General features: G+C 39.7%; 1 protein-coding gene across 1 annotated transcript; it reads right to left on the reverse strand.

Annotated features, from left to right (window-relative positions):
* Window positions 1–532: 532 nt before the first annotated feature.
* Window positions 533–27,618, reverse strand: LOC111190439 (carbohydrate sulfotransferase 11). The gene is made up of 3 exons (XM_049479670.1): window positions 27,134–27,618; window positions 6,853–6,935; window positions 533–4,631 (listed from the first exon to the last, which is right to left on the reverse strand). Exons 1-3 carry the CDS (start codon window positions 27,219–27,221, stop codon window positions 3,783–3,785), a joined length of 1,020 nt encoding a protein of 339 aa, XP_049335627.1. The 5' UTR covers window positions 27,222–27,618; the 3' UTR covers window positions 533–3,782.

Genomic DNA, 27,618 nt, shown 5'->3' on the forward strand with positions numbered 1-27,618 from the left:
AATAAAAAAAATTAATTTAAAAAAGTTAAATCAGCTTCCCCATAAGTTGTATTACCTTGTTGTTCTAAGTTATGCTAACTTAAGTTTTCATTACTCATTACTTAACTTTTTTAAGGCAACCGGTTTCCTCAATTTTTTTAAAGTAAATTCAACTTATCCAGGCTTAAAGTGTGTAAAAAAGTGTTGTTGGGCTTTTATATTTAGTCTGGGCATTTTACCTGCACATTTATTCTATGACTAAGTGGTCATTACACACAGATGTAGTATTACACCATATTTTGACTTCTTATTTGAGAAAATCCAGTGACCTTCAGGAGAAATATACAAAGAACAAAGGTTTGCGTTTCTCCCAGAAAGCCTGGACACTTCCTAATATGGGCATGACTCAAACTTTAAACCGCAAGTTTAAAGGATCTGTAGTTGTCTACTTTGCCTGGCTGATAATAACGTATTTACATATGAAGGTACATAAAGAGGACACCTCTTATACACAGACACAGAGGTTTCTACCCCAAAGAAATGAACACACAAGTCTGCTTCGCCTGGTTTATTTGAGTTCATCTGTAATTACAGAGCTGCTGAATGTTGAGTCTTCACTGTGAGAGTTCAGTGGTTCTCCAGCCTGAACTCTCAAGATAAATAACTGTTTTTTTTTAAATAAGTGTCCATGCCCTAGAGTGTTGTGACCGTCTGAAATTACAGTTTTGCTTCACATTTCTGGTCCCTTAAAACCCTTGTTCTCAAGGCACTGACAGAACACAGACAGTTTAGAGTATGAAGAGCACTTGCAAGAACTCTTAAACTCTGTGTTATGCTCATGACAACCAGCATGAGCACTGAAGTACACTCGGTTTCCATTAGAAGAAAACATGTGTAACACCTTAGGCTTTAGACCTTCACCTTGTTGGGAATTCCTGATCTCCACTGTGAACCAATACACCCATATCTTTGTCTCAGAACTCAGGCTACATTCACATTACCAGCCTTAAATGACTCAAATTAGATTTTTTTTGCCTTAATTTGCCACAGATCTGAATTAGTCAGGGCAGTGTGGACAGGTCAAATCTAGACTTTTTTAAATCACTCTGGATATGTTCATACTGTAGGCAAATCAAGTCTTTTGAGATGACTGTCCACACTGTTATTTGCAAGTGATGAAGAAGATTAGCATACCCATACGTCGCATAGGAATCTGCATGGGTTGATATGGTGTTATGGTCTGTGTCAGTAATACCATTTGGCATTCTTTTGTATCCCTGCACTTCCATCATTCTAATATAATTGATGTACTTGTTGTTTAATGTGTTGTAAGTGAAGCAAAATATCATACTTCAAATGCGGTTTGGATCCGATTAGCAAAAATCAGATTTTATGTAGTTTCTGGCTGTTCAGACTATTAAACCTCAATCTGGATGCAATATACTGTAGATATGCTAACATTTGAATTTTGTCGGTCTGAACACAGCATTGCATACAGTATATGATCCTATAAGGTCAGATATGCTTCTGATTTGTGGGCATGACACATGAATGTAAACAGATCGGATTTCACGTGACTTTTTACCTGTAGGCAACTAATGTAGGCAACTGGGAAGAAATCTGTCATATAAATGTGAACCGTAAATTTTGCCAAAATCCAATCTGAGCGAAAAACAAAATTGATTAATAAGGCTTGTAATGTGAACAGAGCCACAAACAATTTTATGTATGTTTCATGTGTTCATATGGCACAAACAAACAATTACTGAAACTTGCTATTGCATCAATATCCAACAACACTTTCATTAAAAACACGTTTTAATGGCATATTAAAAAACAACCTTATTATACCTGAAAAATGACAACTGAAATATGATATAACTAGGTTAATATTAACCCTGACACATGGTCACATATTCAGAAATCACAACTTGTTTTTTTTGTAGATGGGTGAAATTCATTCCATTTTGATGTAATTTTAACATCCCATGATGTAAGATAAACTAACAATGCTAAAACTTTAAAAACTTTAAAAAGCCATTGGCACAAAACAAGGACAAAGGCAGTTCCAAACTAATTTAGTGGTGTTCAATTCTCACCAGCGTTTTTATTCTCCACACACTGCACAGAACCACTAGTCTGGGAGGGGCAAGGTTAGCACACGATTCCTCAGAGTCACATAAAACCAAACACCACATTTTTTCCAAACTGCAGTCACCTCATTGTGACTGGACAACTGCTCAGCTTGGAGGAGAACGCTAACTGCCAATTCTGCTATGTCAGCTAACACGTGTCTGGCAAGATGCTTAGAGCTCTCTGAGGCCAGAAGTTTTGAGAAGAGGACGAGTCCAGGCATAGGTTTAAAAAGCTGAAAAAATCAAGTGTTCCACTGTAAAAAAAAATAGTGAAACAACTTAAAATAAGGTAAATTCAGGCCATCTCAGCAAGTTCAGTCCAAGAACAGAACACAAGATTCATATTAATTACAATTTACAAATGATTTTAAAAGACATTTAGTTAAATTATCCTTTTCTGAAGATCAATATGTCATAATTCACATTGCTGCTGTCCAAGCTGTCCACTCTGTTGTGCTGAAATAGAACAGTAATTAAAAAAATCTTTATAAAATAATTTTAGAAATATTCAAAAGAGGACATGAACAGTTATGAACAGTTCAAGAGGTTTTCTTTAACCAGCGATTTTTGTGCAAAATTCTCCACCCTGTCACTGTCCAACAGATGTGCAGATTAGGGGTGGAAATCAAAAGACATCTCAAAATTCAATTCCAAAAACAATGATGATATATTGCAATACAATTCTCTATGATACTTTACGGTATTTGTGTTACTGAAGATTATACAATACTCCTGAATACCGTAATTTTTAGACTATAAGGCACACCTAAATTTTCTTTCATTTTCCCCAAAATTTACAGTGTGTCTTACAATCCAGTGAGCCTTATATATGAATTCTACCAGTCAGGCAATAAGGGGCAGTAAAGCCAATCTGCTGAAGTACAGCGTTATATGGGTGAGTTTTCAGTGCAATTTCTCCAGCACTAAGGCTGGGTGCAGCAGCATTAGCATTAGATGCTAATGCTGATGAAGGCTAATAGCCCCCTGGTTTACCGGAATGGTTCCTCAGTTGGCATTTACGTAAAATATTGGAAATCTATATTAGTGTAAACAAATGGAAGCACTTTACTCACCCAAATAAACAGTTTTTCAAGAGAGGAATAGAAAGAGTAGATTAACATCCAGCACTTGTTTGGCTTTTTTTTTTTAAGAATTACAGTTTTGTTTACTTAGGCGCTTCCCCCAGCTTCCCTATTAGAAAGAAAACATGGAGACACCCTTGCTCACTTCGATGTAGGCATCCTTACTAGTGTCGCTTAATGCACATTATTATTGAGTGTGCATTTTGTATCAAAAAAGACCAGAAAATAGACCTTCACTGATAATGCGGTACGCCTTATAGTCCGAAAAATACGGTAAGCAAATACCAGGAATTTTGTATTTATTGGTGTTTCAAAGAATTTTACCTTCTGTCTATTTGATCTTCACCACAGATTTACCCTATTTTTTTGATTAGCGGCAAAATGTGGAGTTACTCAAATCAAGGTTTGAGTTTTAGGAAGTTTAACCTATGTTTCAATAAAAACATCATTCACATATCAATAATGCATCGCAAACGAAAATGATACAATACATCATGATGCCTAAAGGCACAGTGTTCTGATAATAACTCAAATAAACTTGCAACATCAACACATAAACCCTAAAACACGTGAGAGGCTCCAGGCCTCATGTGAGCTGCAGGTATGCAGGTGTTGAGTAGTTGAACAGCAGGAAGTCCATGCCGTACAGGTCGTACAGCTTCTTCTGGTACTCTGGGCTGATGCTTTTAAAGAAGTCGGCAGCCATGTCTCCGGTGGTGCGCGTGCTCCCGGCCAAGCTGGGGAAGCTCACGTCACCATCGACGCCCGCCAGCTTGAGTACGTAGGCAGCGTCCTCGTGCAGCTTCTCGTACTTGCCCACCACGTCGTAGCCGATGAGGCAGGGGTGGCAGAGCGTGTGTGCTCGTTCCCAGTGCTCGTTAAAGGGCTCCTCGCGGCGCGTGCCTGGGTCCACAAGGTAGCGTACAAACTCTGCGAAAGACACGTCATCACCGCGCTCAAGCGCTTCCGGACTTGGCTCGTGACGATGCCTTGCGATGATGCGTGTGCCGTAGCGTCGGTGGAAGGCTGTGTTGTAGCTGCGTGTGAACTTGTTGCGGTAGGCCGACACGAGCCGCTCAAAGGGCTCACGCACAAACAAGAACTTGAGGTATCCACGCAGACGTCGGTTAATCTCTGGAGCAGAGTACTCTGAGAGTGTGCGCAGGCGGCCCGGCGCATGCGCCTCGTTGGCTGGGATCTGCAGAGGGTCACGCAGGTTCCCCGACTCGTCCGTGAGCACTAACAGCACGCGCTTCCAGTTGGTGCACGCCACTTTCGGCACATAGCAGTAGAGCAGGCCATGGAGATCGTCCACAATCACGTGCTTCAAGTCATCTGGGATCAGCACACGACGCTTGTGCGTGTGCTCACGGCACGCGTCCTGCAGGAGCTCACGCCTGGACTGGTGCATCAGGTGCAGGGGGGATAGGTCCATCTGAAAGAGAGAATAATTAAATAATGTAATGTTTATTGTCTAAGAGAACTAAAGAGTAAAATATATGTACATATACAGCTCTGGAAAAATAAGAGACAACTGATTTTGCTATTTATAGGTATATGTTTAAGTAAAACGAACATTGTTGTTTTATTCTATAAACTACGGACAAAATTTCTCCCATATTCCAAATAATAATATTGTCATTGAGCATTTATTTGCAGAAAATGAGAAATGGCTGAAATAACAAAAAAGATGCAGAGCTCAAATAATGCATCATTTCATGCATCCTAGCATGTTCTCCTCCACCAGTCTTACACACTGCTTTTGGATAACTTTATGCCACTCCTGGTGCAAAAATTAAAGCAGTTCGGCTTGGTTTGATGGCCTCCTGATTATATTCCAGAGGTTTTTAATTTGGTAACATCAAAGAAACTCTATATAAATAATTTTAAGTGGTTTCCAGAGCTGTATATATAAAGTATCATTTTATTGTAAAGCATCAGAAACTTTTGAAAGCTTTTGGAATTCTAAAAGATTCTAGCTGAAATCTCCACTGCAGTCAGTGCGTTTCTAATAGACATAGTAATAGAAAATATATAACCTGCACATCTTCAACAGAAACACTTGAGATAAGATCGTCCCCAAAATAAACAAGAACACAGAGGAATTTAACACTGTTTATCTAGGGTTCTTGGTGTAACACACAAACGGCTGTGTTTATTGGACCCCACAGTAAGATCATCTGATAACAGTAATTAATTGTAAGATAACAGTAATTAATTGTAAGTAATTAATGATGTGCGGGTTGTTTCATTTAATATAAGATTTATATAAGTGAACAGCGAGTTAAAAAAGCAATTCTCTGGCTCTATAAAACCAGCTCTCCCACACCACAGTGGAGCACTAGGTGTTCATGTATTCTAATAAAGTCCAGCTCAGAGTAGTTTTCCATTTACCCACTGAGTCAGGCGGGATTTCCTCTGTGGCAGTTCTACACTGTGAGCAGTTATTTAACTGTCTGCTCTAAACACAGAAGAGACACAGAAATGATTCTGAGGCCTTTGCTCTCTGACTGGTCATCTGCAGTAAACTGGAAACATTTGGTAAACTGAACTGTGTTGTGTAGCAACAGCCTTGATTGCTGTGAGCTTTCCTATTAGTAATAAGCCCATCGTACCCTGTTATAACTACACTGCGGGCCTCTGTGTGGTGGAGCCGTCCACAAATTATACGCATTAACAGCAACAAAGTGAAAACCACTGGAGTCTATCATTAGCCTCGAGACATGTTTGGTCTGAAGGACTTTGTGGTTTTCCCTTGAGCCGAAGTCAAAACAGGTTGGGTGTACAGCTTCCCTCCTCTGGATTACTCCTCCTCTGGTTATTTATAAAAACTCTACTTTTTATCTGTAGAAAAATATGGTTAAAACATTACAGCATTTGGAAAATGTTCTGGTGAAAGATGTTTTTAACCATCACTAATATCACAAGACAAGACAAGGCACGATACTTGGTTCACGAGAACGAGAAGAGACGAGATTTAAAAATAAAATTTGAAAGAAAACCTCAAAAATGAAAAATGGCTTGAAAACTAGAGTTTTATTTGACAAAATCATATAACACAGCCAGTGCATTACTAACAGACATAGTAATAGAAAATATATCCTGCACAACCTAAAAGAAACACTTAAACAACCATAAACAAGAACACAGAGGAATTAAACACTGTTCCTCTAGGGTTCTTGGTGTAACACACAAATGTCTGTGTTTATTGGACCACACAGTCCAATAATCGCATAATATTATATTTACTCCCAAACTTGTTTCTTATATGAAATTCCATTAAGTATTAAAAAAGTGTTTTTCACTTCTCCTTTAAAATATATTTATAAACAGTGGATATCATTTTTGTTGTATAGCTCAACATATTGGGCCCTAGTTTTAGCAATCTTTAGGTGAGCCGTCAACCGTGCACCATCCTAATTCTCTTAATTAATTATGAGTGAGCTTTGGCCATTCATTTTTTTATTAGATAAACAAAATAGCTTATTTAATAAGTCATGTTAAAAATGTGTCCACATCTACACTAAGTAATGTAGAAAGAAATATATTTTTACAGTGAAATCAACATAACAATGTCTCTGTATTTTATTATGTTATAGTTCTTGAATCTGATGAATTGTTATATGAGGTGGTAGTGCTGAGTGATGGCTACTCACAGGGTCAGTTGCGTAGAGAGTTTGGAGTGGGCTCCTGACAGACTTCCTGGAACCTCTGGCCCGCTCACTGCCTTGAGGCAATACTGAATAAAAAACACAAAAAAACATGTTACAAATAGACAACACTGGACCACATGGGTCTAGAAAATGTTTACCTGTCAGTTCAGAAGCCTTTACAGCTATTTAGATAATACGCTGTGGTTAACAATGTTCACTTTAATTAACTTTAAGTTTATGGAAAGCAGATGATCTGTATCTTCAAGATCAGGTTCCAATCTGTATCCTTACAACCATGTAGAACAGTGGTCTGCAAAACAACTCTTTTAAAAGTCGTAGCAGATTGGGTTTATGGGCTATTTCACAGAATGGGCGCCATTTGCTTTTTGTAGTGTCTCTTCCAACTTTTTTCAACTCACATATATTTAATAACATATATATTTTACTATTTAAATCATGTACTGGTCAAACTCAGGCAGCTTTGACCAGATTTTTTTTTACAAGGTTTCTAATCCAAAGATGTTTACATTTTACATTACATTCACTCCTGTTCTCAAAACCCATGTAACATAGAAAAAGCCTATTTAAAAGCAAGTCCACTAATTCCTTAGATTTTAGACTAATTCCTTAAATAAGTATTTATTTTAAAGAAATGGTTGACTGCATGTTCAAATAATTGATATGTACCGGTATGACAAAAAATCCTATATATGTATACACATTGTATTGTAAAAGATTTGAAATTGATACAGTTTATTATCATGCAATTTATTAAACACATGGATAAATGATGAACCAAACAGAATTGGCAACAAAATGGTTTCCATTGATACATACTTGCATTAATAAATCAATAAACCAGGGGACTATACTCATTTCTGTTACTGAAACTCACTCCTGTTACTGGCACCTACTCCTGTTACTGGAACTCATTCCTGTTACTGGAACTCACTCCTGTTACTGAAACTCACTCCTGTTGCTGGCACTTATTCCTGTTACTGGCATTCATTCCTGTTACTGGAACTCACTCCTGTTACTGAAACTCACTCCTGTTGCTGCCACTCATTCCTGTTACTGGAACTTCGCTCCTGTTACTGAAACTCACTCCTGTTGCTGGCACTCATTCCTGTTACTGGAACTCATTCCTGTAACTGGAACTCACTCCTGTTACTGAAACTCACTCCTGTTGCTGGCACTCATTCTTGTTACTGGCACTCAATCCTGTTACTAGAACTCGCTCCTGTTACTGGCACCTACTCCTGTTACTGAAACTCACTCCTGTTGCTGGCACTCATTCCTGATACTGGCACTCATTCCTGTTACTGGCAATCATTCCTGTTACTGAAACTCTCTACTGTTGCTGGCACTCATTCCTGTCACTGGCACTCAATCCTATTACTGGAACTCACTCCTGTTACTGAAACTCACTCCTGTTGCTGGCACTCATTCCTGTTACAGGCACTCATTCACGTTACTGGAAACGCACTCCTGTTACTGAAACTCACTCCTGTTGCTGGCACTCATTCCTGTTACTGGCACTCAGTCCTGTTACTGGAACTTGCTCCTGTTACTGGCACCTACTCCTGTTACTGGAACTCACTCCTGTTACTGTTACTACACTTTATGGTTTCATCTTGTTACTCAACCAATCTATATGCGCCCCAAATCATGCACCTCAGGATATTGACGAGACTGTTCTAGCTTTAAACTGTAATTCTGTCATACAACAAATATTGCAGAGTCAAGTTCATGTTTCACGCAGTTCATATATTATCTTAGGTAATGTGAACTCAAGAAAAGAACTAACACCCTATGCTGAGAGGGTTAATGGGTTGAGAGCTTTAACTGCTCCCTCACTGTATATCTGTCACCCAGCCTCTCCTTCCACTCTTTCACAAACCCAGTGAGACACTGCCCACATTCCATCCATACTTTGTCGACCTCATGGTACTGCATGCTTACAAGGAGTGGTCTGTAGTGGGGAGAGGGCTGGGTGAGTTTTGATGGGCTGAGTGAGTTTTGATGGAGTGCAGCCTGAGGAAACGTATTCTCCTCCTTGTTCTTAACCGGCCTTGTATCCATCTACTGCACAGTCAGGTCTGAACTCATTTAGACTCAACTCAGAAGTTCAGCCAGAGGTCTAAGATGCTGTATGTCCTTCAGCAGCTTCTTGATAAGGAAATGTATAATTAACATGCATTCAATGTAATTTAAGCCTGACATATTTTACACATATATAATGGACAATATATCATCCATAAAACACGTTAACATTTATAGACATATAAAGAAACACAGAACGAATCAGAGTTGGCCAAAATTTAGCATTACAGGTTGTTCAGGCTGGTGGTAAAAATGTATTAACATATCTTATCAATTTAAACCTAATAACAACAGAGAAGGCTTCCCAAAATGCCACTCTTATCTTAATTTAAATCTCATCAAATCCCTGAGAGAGGTAATATTTTATTTCTAAAATCTACTGCTTTATATACAAACCTGTTCAAAAAACACAAATCATAGATTATCAGGGATGCTGCTGTGCAGGACATCCACTTAATACAAGAACCACATCAACAGCAGAACCACATGGATCAAAAGCAAAAAAGTAGTAAAGATTTTTAAAAGTCCCATCAGGTCCTACATGCTCCTATAAACAGTGAGTTTTACTGCTTACTGCTGACTGAACTGAGCTAAAATATTAACTAGGCTTACAATACATTCAATAATACATATAGTAATACTTCAGTTGCTTCAGTTACTTACTGTGTAATTATGTGATAAATAATGAAATAATCATTCTAACAATTTTTGAATGGAAATTGATGTTGTGACCGGTTTAGTTTTATGTAATTTAGAATAGCATGACATGTTCATAATTAATACCGACTAACTGTCATGAAAGACCCAGCAGACCAGGTTTTTAGGATCCAAGAGCAGGTTTAATAAAACACACAGCAAAAGTACAAAAAGAGGGTAATCCAAAGGCAAAAATCCAAAAACAGTCCAAAAGTTCAGAAACACGAAAGATCAGATCAATATAAACAAAATCCAGGCTCAGACTTGCAGCAAACATTAACTGAGATACATACAAGACCTTGCAAAGAATCACACACAAGCTTGCCCTTATAAAGGCTCAAGGACAAAGACAAAATGGCCGCCTAATGCAGAACCAAACATTCAGTATTCTGGAGAGAGTGACCTCTGGTGGTTGGGAGGAGAATCCCCAGGCCTATATGTGACAGAACCCCCCCCCTGACGGGCGGCTCCCGACGCCAAAACACCCCGGCGCCGGGGTCGACCTCTGGGCCTGGGAGCAGGACGACCTGGGTTTGCCAAGTGGTAATCCGTGATCAAAGACGGATCCAAGATGTTGTCTGCGGAAACCCAAGAGCGCTCCTCAGGACCGTACCCCTCCCAGTCCACCAGATAGAACATCCGCCGGCCACGGCGCCTGGAATCCAAGAGCGACCTCACACTGTAAGCAGGGGAGCCCTCCACATCAAGAGGGGGAGGAGGCTCCGACACATGCCCGGGGACCTGGGAGGTAGAGGAAACAGGTTTTAACAGAGAGACATGGAATGTAGGTGAAATGCGATATGTAGCTGGCAGGTCTAGACGATAAGATACAGGGCATATTTGCCTTAACACCTTAAATGGACCTATAAAACGAGGACTTAACTTCTTGGATGGAAGCTTGAGCCTGAGGTCCCGGGTGGAAAGCCACACCATCTGGCCTGGAGACAAGGTGGGAGCTGTCCTTCTGCGTTTGTCAGCGTGAAACTTCTGGCGGCGCACTGCCCTCTGTAGGCGGACATGGGCCTCCTCCCAGGTTTGTGCACTTCTCCGCATCCAGTCATTAACTGCAGGCACATTGCTTGGTTCCCCTGTCCATGGAAAGAATGGTGGCTGGAAACCTAGAATGCACTGGAAAGGTGTTAGACCAGTAGAAGAATGTCTTAAGGAATTTTGAGCATATTCGGCCCATGGCAGGTAGCGGCCTGTCCATTAGCTTGAGGATGATACCCAGAGGTCAGGCTGACATTGATGTTGAGACATGAGCAGAATGCTTTCCAGACATGAGACGTAAACTGAGTGCCACGATCAGAGACAATGTCCTCTGGCAAACCATAGTAACGGAATACATACTGAAAAAGGGCCTCAGCAGTTTGCCAAGCAGTAGGTAATTTGGTCATAGGAACAAGGCGACATGCTTTAGAAAATCTATCAATGATAACCAAAATGGTAGTAAAACCCTGAGAGGCTGGCAGATCCGTAATAAAGTCAATACCTATATGTGACCAAGGTCGGTTAGGGATAGGCAAGGGTTCCAGATGGCCAGCTGGAAGTTGCCTAGGAGATTTAGATTGAGCACAAACAGAACAGTCATTGACAAAATTTTTGACATCATTCCTCAGAGATGGCCACCAAAATTTGTTGCTTACCAGATCGGTCATACGTTGAATGCCGGGGTGTCCAGAACTCGGGGTAGTGTGGATCCAGTGTAAAAGATGATTGCGCACACTGGAAGGGACGTACGTCTTTTCAGCTGGACAGGTGCTTGGACTGGGGTCGGTTTGCTGTGCCTGTAGAACTTCATCCATAATGTCCCACTGTATAGGAGCTATGACAATGGAGGAGGGCAGAATGTTCTCATTTTTCTGGACGGGTTCAGGTCCATGGATTCGAGAGAGAGCATCGGCTTTGGTATTCTTAGAGCCTGGCCTGTATGTCACTGTGAAATCAAAGCGAGTGAAAAATAAAGCCCACCTGGCCTGCCGTGAATTTAGTCGTTTGGCTGTCTTCAGGTATTCCAAATTACGGTGATCCGTCAACACCAGGAATGGATGTTGAGCACCCTCCAACCAGTGCCGCCATTCCTCAAATGCTGCCTTCATGGATAACAGTTCTCTGTTGCCTACATCATAGTTTCTTTCTGCCTGGGTAAGTTTCCGAGAAAAAAAGGCACATGGATGTAATTTGGGTGGCATACCTGAGTGTTGGGATAACACCGCTCCCACTCCGGTTTCAGAAGCATCCACTTCGACCACGAATGGGAGAGATGGATCTGGGTGCCGAAGAACTGGTGCAGAGACAAAATGTTTCTTCAGAGCAGTAAAGGCAGCAGAGGCTTCCTCAGTCCACTTCAGAGTTTTCTGTTGTCCTCTCAGCAAAGACGTCAGGGGGGCTGCAACAGAACTGAAACCACGAATAAATCTTCGATAAAAATTTGAAAACCCCAAAAAACGCTGCAATTCCTTGACATTTTTAGGTTGAGGCCAGTTGATTACTGCACTGACCTTCGTTTGATCCATGCTTACACCATTGGCATCAATGTTATATCCAAGGAAAGAAATCTGGTCCTTGTGAAATTCACATTTTTCTGCCTTGACAAACAAGCTATGTTGCAGGAGCCTTTGCAGAACTTGCTTGACGTGATTGATGTGTTCAGACAGGGTAGCGGAGTAGATTAAGATGTCATCGATGTATACAATGACCCATCGATCAATCATGTCCCTCAAGACCTCATTAACAAAGGCCTGAAAAACTGAGGGGGCGCCAGAGAGACCATATGGCATAACTAGATACTCATAATGACCTCTTGTGGTGATAAAAGCTGTCTTCCATTCGTCCCCCTTGCGTATACGTATTAAATTGTAGGCGCTGCGCAAATCTAACTTGGTGAAAATTTTGGCATGACGTAACTGCTCAAGGGCTGCTGGCACCAAAGGGAGAGGATAACGGTACTTAACTGTTACAGCATTTAGGCCTCTATAGTCTATGCAAGGCCTTAATCCACCATCTTTCTTTTCTACAAAGAAAAAACCTGCAGCTGCAGGAGAAGTGGATGGCCTGATATAGCCCAACTCAAGTGCTTCGTCAATGTAACTTTCTAGAGCTATCATCTCTGGCTGAGAGAGGGGATATATCCTGCTTTTTGGTGGGCAGGTGTCTGGCAGAAGCTCTATAGCACAGTCCCATGGTCTATGTGGGGGTAATTGAGAGGCCTTACTCTTACTAAATACCTCTGCTAGATCAAGATATTCAGGGGGAATGGAGTCTGTGGTGTCAACATGAGGGCTTTCAATTTTTGTGGAAAAACAGGGTAGAGATAAACAATTAGCTAAACAAAAGTCGCTCCATTTTACAATGTCACAGTTTCTCCAGGAGATTGAGGGGTCATGTTTGGAAAGCCAGGGGAAGCCTAGTATGATGGGATGGTCAGGAGAGTCTATGGCAAAAAAGGTTAGAGTTTCCTCATGGAACAGACCTACTTTGAGTTTCAGGTTTGTTGTAGTTTTGGTGACTGAGCCTTCACCCAGTGGACGTCCATCCAGGGCCTTGATGCTCAGAGGAGTGTGACAGGTGTTGAGTGGAATCTGAAGTTTTCGAGCCAGTCCAATGTCCATGAAATTACCAGCTGCTCCAGAATCGACTAGCGCTGAAAGAGAAAAAGATTCTGAACACCACCAAACACTGACGCGTAATAGCAATTGTTTGTTTTCAAATAGGTAAGAAATTTTTTCACTCACCTCTGACGTCCCAGCAGAGCTGGGACGTACAGGGCAGGAAGAACGCATATGGCCTGCTTGACCACAGTACAGACAAAGCCGGTCTCGCAGTCTCCGCTGCCGTTCCTCTAAGGAAAGGTGAGCCCTTCCAATTTGCATGGGCTCAGGCTCTGAACTAGAGGGTACAGGAAATGGGCATACCATTTGAGTATTTCGGAGTCTTCTTCTTTCACACAGAAGACTGTCCAGGGCAATAGACGTCTGGATAAACTGGTCCAATGACATGGCGTCTCCCCGACACACCAACTCGGCCTGAAGATCTCGGCGCAATCCTCTGCGGTACATGGTTAGCAAGGCTGGCTCACTCCATCCACTACCAGCAGCTAAAGTTCTGAATTCAAGAGCGTACTCTGCAGCAGACTTAGACCCCTGCTTTAAATCACAAATAAGTGATCCAACATCACGTCCAGCAGCAGGATGATCAAAAACTGATTTAAAAAGAGCATAAAAACGACTTTCTGAATGCAACACATCACTATTGTTAGTCCATAGAGCAGTGGCCCACTCCTTAGCTCTTCCAGTTAGTAGAGAAAGCACAAAATGTATCTTGTCAACCTCAGACTGGAACTGGGCTGGATGGTGGTTTATATAAAGAGTGCACTGCATTAGAAAGCCTTTGCAATGATCAGGAGAGCCATCATACCTTTCAGGAACTGCAATAAAAACAGTAGAGGATCCAGGATCAGCAATAGGGGGGTTAGAGGCAGATGAAAGTTGGCTTGGATCATTGCTGGCTGTAGAGTCCAGTTGTTCAGTAGGAGGAGATGGTCGTAGAGCAGCTTGAACTAGCTGAACCAGTTCATCAAGTCTTTGTTCCTGGCGGGCTAGTCGCTCTTCTAAACCTGCTGGATCCATGAGAGGCAAGGTCTTCTGTCATGAAAGACCCAGCAGACCAGGTTTTTAGGATCCAAGAGCAGGTTTAATAAAACACACAGCAAAAGTACAAAAAGAGGGTAATCCAAAGGCAAAAATCCAAAAACAGTCCAAAAGTTCAGAAACACGAAAGATCAGATCAATATAAACAAAATCCAGGCTCAGACTTGCAGCAAACATTAACTGAGATACATACAAGACCTTGCAAAGAATCACACACAAGCTTGCCCTTATAAAGGCTCAAGGACAAAGACAAAATGGCCGCCTAATGCAGAACCAAACATTCAGTATTCTGGAGAGAGTGACCTCTGGTGGTTGGGAGGAGAATCCCCAGGCCTATATGTGACACTAACATACGATTTACAAAATAATCAGAACTTTTTAAAAGCTTGAGTGAGGGTGAGAGAGTGCAAGTGACGAGGAGAATATTAAAGTGAAGTAAGTGAAGTGAAGTAGATTCTCTTTGAGTGTGTGTGTGTGTGTGTGTGTGTCGTTCTCCACGCTCCAGTGAGACTTGGCTCTATGCAGTATTCCACTCTCTGTGAACAGTGAACCCACTCACACTCCCCATACCAGTACCAGTGAGAGTGAGCATGTGTGCGTGTGTGTGTGTGTGTGTGTGAGAGAGAGAGAGAGAGAGAGAGAGAGAGAGAGAGAGAGAGGGAGGGAGAGAGACAGAATGCATAAGTTAGTTTTTTTTTCAATTCCCAGAGTAATATATTCAGTAAAGACATGATAAATGATGCAAACTGAGTTTTATTTAGTTAAATCAGTCAGGAACGGATTAAGAACTACATTAACGGTCCCAGTTCACGACTCCACCCACCCAGATTAAAATTCTTCCACAAACTTCCTCACACTGAGTCAACACTACACACATACACAGAAAAGCATCTACAAGGAAAAAAGCATACACAAACACTCAGTTCCTCTCTGATAAATTACCTGCATTAATTATATTACTGCATCCTTCATGTGACATACTAAAAGATTTGTTGGCAAATAACCAGTTTAATAAAAAAACACTGTATATCCAAATGACTGTGGACACACCTTTTAATGAATATATCATCCCCCTCCACACAATTACATTTGGGCGTAGGTATAAAGCATCACTAAGATGATATCACCAAACCTTTACTCGAACACGGAACTGTGTTTCTGAAACTTGTTATTATTCATGTTTACTGAAGTACTATGGTGTTTATTCACATCACCTAATGCTTCCTGTTAGAAAGTCAGTATTTAAGCACATCATACCCATTTAATCCAAGTAAAAGGAAAGTTTTGTTTTTATTAAATCAAATCAGTTGGATCTAACGACGGAGTGCAACACTGCCATCTATTGGTGGCCTTTAAACACAACACTAAATGAACCACTGTCTAACACCAATCTAAACATGTAAATTAAAGGACTAATAAGAAGTATTTTTTCAGTAGTCAATTATTAAATAAAATGATCAGGATATATCATGAGGTATTTATGAACAGCAAGCAGGGCTTGTTCAGCTGAAACCTTAGCTGATACACAGCCTAAAAAGCCTCGGCATGTCTCAAAAAAGATCAGTGACCAAATAAAACAAGAGTAATTTAAGCGTAATATTGGCAGTGAGTTCGAAAGTTTCTCTGCTTCTTCTACCAGCGCCACCAGCCCAGTCTTCACTGGGTTAGCTTGACAGCAGTGAGGGAGCTTAATAACTGAGATCTAGATCAGGCTGCAACTAGATAAAATGGTTGGCTACTCAAATATAGATGTATTTGTTATCTGCTAAACTAAGCAGTATATTACTAGAAACTGTGAAGTAGTAACTCCAGGTCTTGGGTGTGTATTTTTGAAGCAGTGGTATTTTTCTGGTATAACAAGCTAGTGGTGCACAAAGATAGGTTAGTTAACTACGGATAAAGTTCACATGAGCCGGTTTATAATGTGCAAACAATAAAAACACTCTAAACATATTCATTAGCTGATTAACTTACAGAATATGACTCCACATTGTTTGCCATGGTAGAAGTTACTGAACTCTTTCACTGGACTGTGTAGATTTGGCATCCTCAACTTGGCAACCAGAGTGAGCTTTGCATTTGGGGAGTGGTGGGCTGGGCAGAAGACTCTCTGTGGTGTTTTGAAATTGGACTGTTGTAGCCATTTCACACCCTTCCTCTCATTTTTTACTGAATGCTCCTTTAATATTAAAAAAAGATACTGTTTTTGAAAATTGATACAATTTTGCAAAATAAAATATTGCTTAATAAATATTAGAATTAAGGAACTACATCCATATCTCCCAGAACCTCACCCAGGGTAGAGTCTGTGCTATCTATAGATTCCCTGACCAAGCAGTTCTACAGCACTGCTGCAACCGAACAAATACACAGCACAAACGCATGCTTGTGAGCCTGAATAGCAGCACTGTGTGTGTGTGCGTGTGTGTGTGTGTGTGTGTATGTGTGTGAGAGCTAACTGCTGCATTATTTCCCAGGTGGAGAAATTCAGCTTGAGTGTTTGACTTTGGCTGAAATATTCCTCTTCTCCTGCATCTGGAAGTGGTGTTTTTATTAGTGGATATTTTTTAGTTTGTTTGTGGAAGCTTTTTTCCGCCCTCTACATCCCATAATCCCCCAGCCTATTCACTGAACTCCATTCCTATAGCTGACTGCAGCTTATTGGGAATTTAAACAGTGACCTTTAATTTCTACTCTTTCTATCTTTACTTCTTATTGTCTCTCTCTCTGGAGTTTGGAAGGGATAATATGGACCCCTGAAGCTGATCTGAAGGAGAAAGGAAGGGCACAGCTAGCTGAGGACTGATCCTAACACTGTATGCCCCTAGATTTTCCAGATTTTGCACTGAAAGGCGTTTGGCTATTTTAGAATGTTTCTTAACTCTTAGTGGTTGTCTCAAGAGCAAAGAGCTGCAGCAGAATAAGAGCCAAAAACATTAATTTTCTACTTATTCTGAATGCTTGATGCTTTTTAGGCCGGCTTCCTAGACAAAGATTAAACCTAAGCCTGCAATGAAAATAAACGTTAATAGTAAATCGCCTTTGGTAGTGTGATGCAGTTTGAACCTGGTCCATATCAGCTAAACCAAGTTTTATTAGCATTTTTTTAGTCTTTTCCCACAGTTGTTTTTAAGGGAGTGAAAACTGTGGCAAATTAAGTAATTATCTAGTATTTATCCACAATAATAATTATGTTTAAAAGAAATTTAAGATCATTAAGAGACAATTCAAGTCACCTTTATTTCTGTAGCATGTTGGCCAAAATTACGTACAGTAAAATCAATTGACAAATAACTACAACCCATATTGAATAAATTTACAATGATTTACAAATCTCATACACCCATATTTTATTCAAGACAAAACATAAAATACAGCTATGGAAAAAAATAAGAGACCACTTAAAAATGATGAGTTCCCTTGCTTTTACCAAATTGAAAACCTCTGGAATATAATCAAGAGGAAGATGGATGATCACAAGCCATCAAACCAAACTGAACTGCTTGGATTTTTGCACCAGGAGTAAAGGCATAAAGTTACCCAAAAGCAGTGTGTAAGACTGGTGGAGGAGAACATGCCAAGATGCAAGAAAACTGTGCTTAAAAACCAGGTTTATTCCGCCAAATATTGATTTCTAAACTCTTAAAACTTTATGAATATGAACTTGTTTTCTTTGCATTATTTGAGGTCTGAAAGCTCTATATCTTCTTTTTTTATTTCAGCTATTTCTCATTTTCTGCATATAAATGCTCTAAATGACAAATTGTTTATTCAGAATTTGGGAGAAATGTTGTTCGTAGTTTATAGAATAAAACAACAATGTTTATTTTACTCAAACATATACCTATAAATAGCAAAATCAGAGAAACTGATCCAGAAACTAAAGTGGACTCATTGTTTTCCAGAGCTGTATATACGATTTTGAAAGTGAGATATTTTATTTCATAAAATAACTTTTACCCATAACCTATTTAAAAGCAACCTACCTCAAAAAAAGTAAGTAGTACTAATAAAAAATAGCTGCGACAGGAGCAATTTGCAACTAACTAACTAACTAACATAAGTAGGTATAAAAAGGAGCTTTTTTGGAGAGGCAGAGACTCTCAGATGCAAGTGCTTAATCAATCTGCCAAAAAATGCATTTTAAATCAACAATAGGCCATGCTCTCTCTGTGTGGGTAGATGGCACTTTTCCTACATCACTCCTAGTCTGATGTTGGTCAGCGACACAGAGATGGGAAAAACCAATAATGCTGCATTAGAGACAGTTAGGAAAAAGTTGGGGGCTGGCTTTAAATGTATGGTTGGAGGCATGTGCCAATCTTCACCCTTCTAGTGTTGCTAGCGATGGAGGAGTCCTGATGGGTGGGTTGGGTAATTGGCTTTTCAATTAAAAAAGGAGAATTAGACATAAAAATAGTTTTTACACAGAAGAATAAAAACAGAAAACATCTGGTACTAAGCTACTAAAGAAGGGATTAAAAAGCCAACTTACTTTTTCTATCCAGCTCAATAAAAGACATTATACATTTAAATAAATTGTGATTTGTCTAAATTGGTGACATACAGAACAATGAAACTATATTTTAGTAATTTAAGTATTCCAACAGATTCAAAGTTTCTTTTTATTTCATGCTTTACTTTTTCTTGCAATTGTTGCATCTATAATGCTACAGATAAGCCCCTCACACTAACAGTTAAGGTCTATAGATGTTGGTGGCAGAATTAAATGTCCACTGCCGTCCAGGTTTTTGGCAACAGCAGTTCAGGCTGTTAATCACAAACAGATGCTCCAAAGAAATCAGCATGCGCAATGTTCCAGTGAGGTCAGCATGACCCATCTTTACATTCAAAAACAGACCAGCTACAATCAGGCTTTTTTTTTTTTTACCAGCTGAACGCAGTTGTGCAACATGTTTTTAAGCTCCTGGCTGGGATGTTCTTCATTACGGAAGGTACAATTTTTTTGGTGTTCAAAATGTGAAGTCAATTGAGAGCAGCTGGAAGCAGTAGAAGCACATTATACCAGAGCCAACAGCCCAATGGGTGTGTCGTCACTGGTGAACTTCAGGATAATTCAGTACTGTGACTAAAGTCATTGTAATTTACACACACTGATTATGATTTGCCAACATCCTGTAAAGCAGCTCAAACTCAAAAAGTTACAGAATTATTAACAGCTGAGGCGCTTTAAAGAAAGATAGATCAAAACTCTTCAGCATTTCACAGAAAAGGAATAAATTGGTGATGAAACCAAAATGATTTAAATTATTGGTGAATTAAAATTATTCACCTGAAAAATGCATAACAACCCCCCAAACAGTGTTTGAACGAATAAGTGTACAGGAATAATATTTTATGGTACTGGACATTTACATCCATCCTCTCATCCTTCCTGTTTGACAGTAATGGCTTATTTTTTTAGATAACACAGAGAGGTTTTAGTGAAGTTATTTAATTTATGCAATGGTGCCAAAAGTTGGCAAAAATTATTAGCAAAAAATGTCAATTACAGTACATTTTGTTGCAGTTTGTTGGCTCCTAAATGCTTCTAGCATATTATTCTAGGAAATACATGAATGTTTGGATACCTGAAAGTCCAGACCATTTAATCTGGTAAGATTTGTTTCTAGTTTCACATTGCAGTTCACTGAGCACACTAAAGAACTTTACTACATCCTGAAGTCATCACCTGTGTGGGTTACGTCATTCTATTGTTCACCTTGGTTTGTAAAAAGGTGTACATCATCAGCATGCAATTTAAATCAGTAGGATACCTTTCCAGATGTTGTGCTGAATTCTGTCTCCCTGCCAGAAATCGACTCCCCTACATGGGCACTCATCTCATACAGTAGACAGCAAAACATAAACATTCTAATTTGATTAATTTTATATTGGTTTATAAATAAAGGTTGGTATTATACTGCTGAGTGTCATGCACGGAAAATAGAATCGGATTTTTCTCAGTGGTTCTTTTTTATTTTCATTAAATATTCCTATCACAGAGGTGGGCCAATGTAGTGTTAGGAGTCTTGCCCATAGATTCTTATTGGTGTTGTACAGCATAGATACCAAGGCCTGGAGTTAAACCCTAGTCCCGCCACATGACATGTTAGCTCACTAGGAGGTAGTAGGGTAATCCACTGCACCACACCATCCACATTTTCAGTTTTGTTTAAATGCTTAACTGGTTCAGGAAGATGCATTTTCCCACTGCATTCAAACCTGACCATAGTATAGACCATCACTTTTGGTTGGACCAAATTTTGGTCTTTTGGTCCAGACCATGGTCCATGGCATCTTTTATACATGCTATTTTGGATCCTTAAATATAAATTCATAGATAACCATCCATTTTTAGGTTCCTAAGAGAACCTTTTTCGCATGCTAATGTTTTAAGTGTAGAGAGTAGAAGAGCAGGTCATGCTGGGACAGTGTTTAGCCTGGAAGCTTCAGGATATAATTACTCAAAGCTCCTTCAAATCCTGGCCTCTGCACTCATGTTATAAATAATAAAGTGCAGACTGAGAAAACATTACGTGTGTCTTTAAAAACAAAAGAAGATAGACCCATCCAAGTGTCTAGTTTAGCTTGACCAACAGCCCAACTCCTCTGAAATAAGTATTACAATAACGCAAAATTATTATTGCTACAAGAAGTCATCTGCTGCGTTGATGTAATGTATTTTGTTTGTGTGTACGTGTCTGAATTTTAGTCTAAACAAAGCTTAATTCTTTCAATTCTTTATTGTTTATCATGTGTTTTGTCATTTCAGGGCAGAAAACAATAGAGAAGACAAGCATAAATAAAAAAGAACAATCAGCTTGTTTATGAGCAGAGCATTTGACAGATTGATGCACGTTACTGTATTAAGCTGTGTGGGGAGACGGCTGTAGATCAGCTGTGATAGCCTGTGGCTGCTGTCAGGTCAGTTTTGACTTTTCTCCAATAAATCTAAGCTCTTATCTTTCCCTACCAGATTCCCTGTAGAGAAAATATACACATTTAAAAAAAAACCCAGGCAGGTTTGTACAGAGGTGTGATAAAATAGGTGATGGGTACCGTATATAAACAATATCAATTTACACTGTTCAGGCAGAATATTATGACCACCTCTTTGTTTCTACTGTTATTGTCCATCTTATAAGCTGCACTCACCATATAAGAGGTGTTTAAAAACTCCAGCAGCACTGCTGTGTCTGATCCACTTGTACCAGCACAACACACACTAACACCGCATCAGTGATGTAAGTAAGGTGGTACTTAGTAAACTGACCTTTTTTTTTTTTTTTTTTAAATGCATTACTATTTCCAATCCAGTAATAAGATTAAAGTTACTTATCCCAGTCACTGTGCATTTTGTCATTTTCCTTAGTAAGAAGATATTGTAGGATATTGAAGGATGAAAAAAAGAGATGTAGAAAGTAAGAAAGAAAGTAAGGGGTTAATGCTGAGAAAGATAATGTATTCTCGGTAATGTAGAGTGGGTGTGTATTTGCAGAGTTGCTCCAGCAGCACGGTAAGTTCTCTCTCTCACTCATTTGTGTAGTTTTAGCACGGCCATTCATTTTATTTTCGTGTCATGACCAAGCAGGCTACCATAAATTTGTTGTCGGCAGATGCTGAAAGTAACTAAGTTACTTTTAAAATAAAGTAATCCCTAAAGTAACTTTTGGTAAAGAGCACTGCTCTGATTAAATCAAAAGTAACTTTTATTTTATTCAGATGTATTGCATATGACAGTATCTTTTTTATACTATAGCAGTTATTCTAAAAGTTTATCGTTTTGTTACAGTATCGCAATACATTATTATATACTGAATGGTAACCCCATTCCGAAATACGTATAACATTGCCAGGTTCATGCCAATACAATACACAGCCTTAGTAGATGCTAGACATTGGTTCATCATGCCATCCTTCCAACTTTTGGTATTAAATCTTTTCTCCTCAATAGTTTTTCCAATCTTTTTCAACAAGGCCTGGTTAATTTGGCCAAAATTAATATCACGATATATTAATATAACTAATATAAAAGCCACTGAAAACTTCCAACACCCACAACAGAAGTCTGTACCTACAAACGTTAAAAAATCTACAGTGTACACATCCCAAGAAAACAACCCAGTGCCACGCAGGCAACCTCATACACAATTTCTGTACAATGAACTGCTACTTCCTTTCTTTTCCAAAAATGTCCCACTGGCTGTCTCAGAGACCACAGATTGCATCCTGGGATGTGTTCCATCTCTGCTGTGTGGCAGATCACCACAACAATGTTATTTATACTGCATGTTCCCCTGAGACAGGAGAGCTAAAGCAAGAAAACCCAAGCCTACTGAAGTGTAGGCAGTGCAGCCAGCGCAGTAGCACTACCCTGATCCCTGGCTGTGGTAATGACACAGCACATGGGTGGATTAGTCTCACTGTGGAGGGTTAGAGCGAGGACAGAGGAAACCCACTGACTGTTGTGTTCCTGCTGTGCCTAATCAGTCTTCTGTCAGTAAGAAAAGGCTGCAAACTCAAGGAAAGATGTATTAAAGCAAGTAGCACTCTCAACTGGTTTTACTAGGATAAGTAGCTCACAGCTTTCTGAGTGCTTCAGCATGAGCTCCAGTGCTCTGCATGTGCTTAAAGTGTCATTAAATTAGAAGTATGAATGTTGAAATGTACTTACAAAAAAGTACCTTGTTAACACTGATAACAAGTACAGCTACACCCCTGATCCGCAATAAACTGACTGCAGAGAGTATACTGTTGCCCACAGGTTCAGAAAGAGAAATCTGACGTCTATAACGGGTATGATGAAGTGTGCTTCATATAGTATATAGAATAAAGTCACACAGCTCCTTTCAAAACACCCAAGGATCTGTCATCATTGACAGACAGATGTACATACAGTAATTTGCACTCAACCAACATACACCAGATGTCCCAAGTCTTCAATAAATTGCGGGAGTCTTCCGCATATCAATCCCACAAACAGAGCAAGAGCAGCTCCCGACTAAATATAATGAGCCCCACCCTCAGCAGTCTCCATATGAGAAATGCTAGTCTTCAATAAATTGCGGGAGTCTTCCGCATATCAATCCCACAAACGTGCACACAGGCGACACAGACTTTTTTACCCAATCACGTGTGTGAAAGAGAGGGAGAGCTATATTCATAAAGCACAAGCAAAATAGAGAGGGTTTTGATTGGCCTGTTCTCTACAAAAAGTCTGTGAGTCAGCCAATAAGTTTTTCCCATTTTCTCCCAATTTGGCTATCCAAATTGTGTCCCACCCCTTTGTGCATCCCCATCACCAGTGGCACCTGCAACCCTAAAAGGGTGCAGATGAGCACACGCCTCCTCCGACACATGTGAAGTCAGCTAGTGTGCTCTGAGGAAAACGCAGGGACGTGGTTCCTATACATCCGCTTATACAGACGCATCATGCCACCCGGCACCACCTTTGAGCATGATGAGGAGAGAGCGCCATCTACCCACCCGGAGGGAGCAAGGCCAATTTGATGGCAGAGCTACATGAACGGGATTCAAACCTGCAAGTTTTTAGTGTGGGCAGGCAGTGTTTTTTTCCTCTCCTTAACGTGATGCATTCAGTGAGTAAAAGTGAGTGAAGTAAAGTAAAAAACAATGAAAGTCTTGCCCCCTGTACAGTTTGTAAAAGTGATTTAGCATTGCCCACAGGGGACAAAATGATTGCAAAAGGCTTGTTGAAGTGAGTTAATGTGTACATATATAATAGCCTTTTGGCTATATACAGAACATATATATAAATATATATGTATATATTAGCCAAAAGGTAAAGTTCTGTTATCCATTGGTATCCTTTGGTGTGTGCGTGAGTTTTTTTTTTTTTTTTTGATAGGGGATTGGTCCAAGTCTAGGTCCGGGGTATAGAATAACAGAAATAACCATCCACGTGGAGAACTGCACTGAGCACCGGGTATAAGGCACTGACCCATTATCTAGTCATACAGACACATATAGACACATGGAAACTTCACCCAAAGTTGAACCTAAGACCCCAGTCCAGAGAGGTGAATATGTTAACCACCAAGCCACAGTGCAATCCCATAATGTACACGTAATGAAGTACAAGTAATACTTACTTAGTTTCATACAAGAAAATAGAGAAATAAGTCATGAAGAGATCTGTTTTCCCAGCTTCCTGATAGCACATCTGTCCAAGGCCTAACCACCAGGAGAATTCAGGTTTGATCTCTAGAAACATACTCAAAACCTTTACTCTGAATATACAGTACCAGTCAAAACACTCCAATAACACTCACTGATCATGTGGACATCCAGGTCCTACTTAAGTTAAGACACTCTAACCAAGGCTGACAGGTCCACACCAGCACAGAACAGTATAGCATGGCCTTAGTGACCGCTTGGCCCTGCAGTAAAAAAGAGGCCTATGCCTACTCTGTGCTAAATCTCACTCTATCTCACAGGATAGAGTCATCATTTAGACACTCATTACTTCTGCTTATATTACTGCCTACGTCTGTGCACAGAAATGCTGCATACCTGCACTCCTGGCAAAACTGACTTTTTTCTGCCCCTCAGATTTGAAAGCTCTCATTGTACGAGATGGATCTGACTCCAGGAGGGAGAGGGGTGAGGGGTGAGGGGAGAAGAGAAAGTCAGCACTCAGAAACAGAAGAATTACACGCCAGAGAGAAGGCTAATAGCTGTAATGGGTAAATTGTTAGTTAGCTCAAACGCCTCAGTGTAACAGAGCGTAGTGTATACACACACACGCACACACACACACACACAACCAGAGCAAGAGCAGCACCAGACTAATTTTAATGAGCCCCACCCTCAGCAGTCTCCATATGAGAAATGCTCCTCTGTAGTGCTGGCAGATCCAATTCAGTACACTCTTCTGAACATGAAGAGAACAGGATTTAACACACGTCTTACATTGTCACTAATGCATCACTCAAGGCAAAAAAAACATAGGCCATTAATGACCCCAGCCGAAACCTTTACCTTTGTTATTCCACTCCTTTATTAACTTACTCTGCTATTCAAATGTTAACTGACAGCACTGTAAGGAAAAGAATGGCAGAGCAAACTGTACTCAAAAAAAAGGGATGGTCCTGATAAAGATGTCACAGTGTGTTTCTCAGTGTATAATTGATATGCTTCTATTGAACATATCACAAAAAAATATATATTTTTTACAGAGCATATAGACGAGATCAACCAATGTACACTCATCAGCCTCAACAATAAATCTGCTAACATGAATTTAACGGCACTGTGACTCATAAGGTGACAGGTTAAAAGTCAGTTCTTCTTTATTATTCACAAAAACTCCTAACAGGTTTAGGATCTCAAGGAACAAGAGGACACCACATATACTTTAACTATTTCAAGCCTTTGTGCCTTGTAACCTAGGAATCTGCTTACAAGAGAAACATAGTATAGGAGGGAATGAGGGCTGCACTATATTGGAAAAAACATTTTTCCCCTGCAATATATATATATATATATATATATCACAATATTAAAAAATAGAGTGATACATTTTCAACTAATTTCTCCAGAAGTCAATAATCCAACAAGATACTAATAAAGTACTAATAATGCCCTCTGCCAAAGACAGGAGTACAATTAATGATTTTGGATTGAGGATATCATCAACACTTAAAGAACACCAAACCAACTATATATTTCATTACAGAGAGAGAGTAAAAATCCTGTTTAATTGGATGATGATAAAATTGAGCCAAATTTGAATAATTATGGTACTATAAATGAAAGAGCATTGTAATAGCAGAATCTGCAATTCTAAAGCATTTTGTCAAAATTAAAGCATGTCAAAATATGATAAATACTATATATCGTGAACATTTTTACCATATCACCCAGCTCTATCAGTGCATGATTACCAACACCAAGGGTGGTGGCTTTTATACTGTTTACATCAAAATTGGAATTATATCTAATTGGCCAAAATTAAGAAATATATCAAAATATAGATGTCATATTTTTCAGTCTTATTGGACAGGTACACTCTGCCTCTAGAGTTTATTTTATGAAGAATTTTATAGCAGGCAGCAAAAGGTTTTGTGAGGTTTTGTAATATTACCATCACACATACTTAGACTGTGAAGCCTGATGCTAAAACAGAACAGAATACAGTGGAATAGAATAGAACATAAAAGCACAGAACAGAATAAAATAAAAAGAAATAGAGCAGAACAGAACTTTATAAAATAGAATACAATATGATGGAAAGGAATATAAGAGAATGGAATGGAACTGAGTGGAATAGAAAACAATCTAATGGAACATAATAGAACAGAATAAAACAGAATACAATGGAATGGAATGGAATACAATAGAATATAATAAAATAGAACAGAACTGAATAGAATAGAATGCAGTGGAATAGAGTATAACATAATAGAATAGAAGAAACCAGAAGAGAATGGAACAGAACAGAACAGAATGGAATAGAATAGAATACAATACAATGAACTTGAATAGAACATAATAGAGTCGAATGGAATGGAACAGAACAGAATGGAATAGAATACAATGGAATGGAATAGAACAGGACAGAATAGAATCAAATACCATAAAATAGATTGGAATAGAAAATAATAGAATAGAATGGAACAGAACAGAATAGAACACAATGGAATGGAATAGAATAGAATGAAACAGAAGATACAGAATGGAATAGAATAACAGAATACAATACAATAGAATGGTTTAGAATAGAATAGAATGGAACAGAAGGGAACCGAATAGAATAGAATAGAATAGAATAGAACAGAATAGAATAGAATTGAATAGCTGTGTGGACTCACCTGTCTTCAGATTACTCTGGAAGTAGATTATGATCATGACAAAGGAGCCCAAACACATGGCGATGATCAGCCGGCTGACTCTTCTCATATTGTCCTGGTTCTGGGTGGACGGTCGCTGAAGGCATTAGACAGGGCTGCTCTCTGGCCTCGGCCGCCTGCAGAGGGGTTATCTCACCGGGGGCATCTCCGGGAACACGCGCCGGTCCGGCAGACACAGTTCGGGGCAGTCTCTGATCGGAGCCCGGGCGCTTTTCTCCCGGTACTCTCCGGCATCGTGTCCAGAACCGGCTGGAGGACAAGCGGCTGCAGCAGAGCCCGTTCACTCAGCCCGTCAGTCAGAGCGCGAGGAGAGCCGGGCTACAGCCAGCATGACTACTGTTCACTCATCCCCCTTTAACACGAGTCCAGTAACATTACACACCTCATTCCTGAAGCTGAAGACTAATAGCTCTATGTAGCGCTTTCTCCCACTGTTTGCTCAGAGA

Source organism: Astyanax mexicanus, chromosome 5 (assembly GCF_023375975.1).
Source record: "Astyanax mexicanus isolate ESR-SI-001 chromosome 5, AstMex3_surface, whole genome shotgun sequence".
Taxonomy (NCBI): Eukaryota; Metazoa; Chordata; class Actinopteri; order Characiformes; family Acestrorhamphidae; genus Astyanax; species Astyanax mexicanus.

What these genes read in the sequence shown, in the direction of transcription:
- LOC111190439 (XM_049479670.1), bottom strand. Translation starts at nt 27,221, where the DNA reads ATGAGAAGAGTCAGCCGGCTGATCATCGCCATGTGTTTGGGCTCCTTT. An exon ending in CCAGAGTAATCTGAAGACAG is followed by an intron (nt 6,936 to 27,133) that starts GTGAGTCCACAC and finishes TTTTTTATTCAG; the next exon opens with TATTGCCTCAAGGCAGTGAG. An exon ending in CTCTCTACGCAACTGACCCT is followed by an intron (nt 4,632 to 6,852) that starts GTGAGTAGCCAT and finishes TCTCTCTTTCAG; the next exon opens with ATGGACCTATCCCCCCTGCA.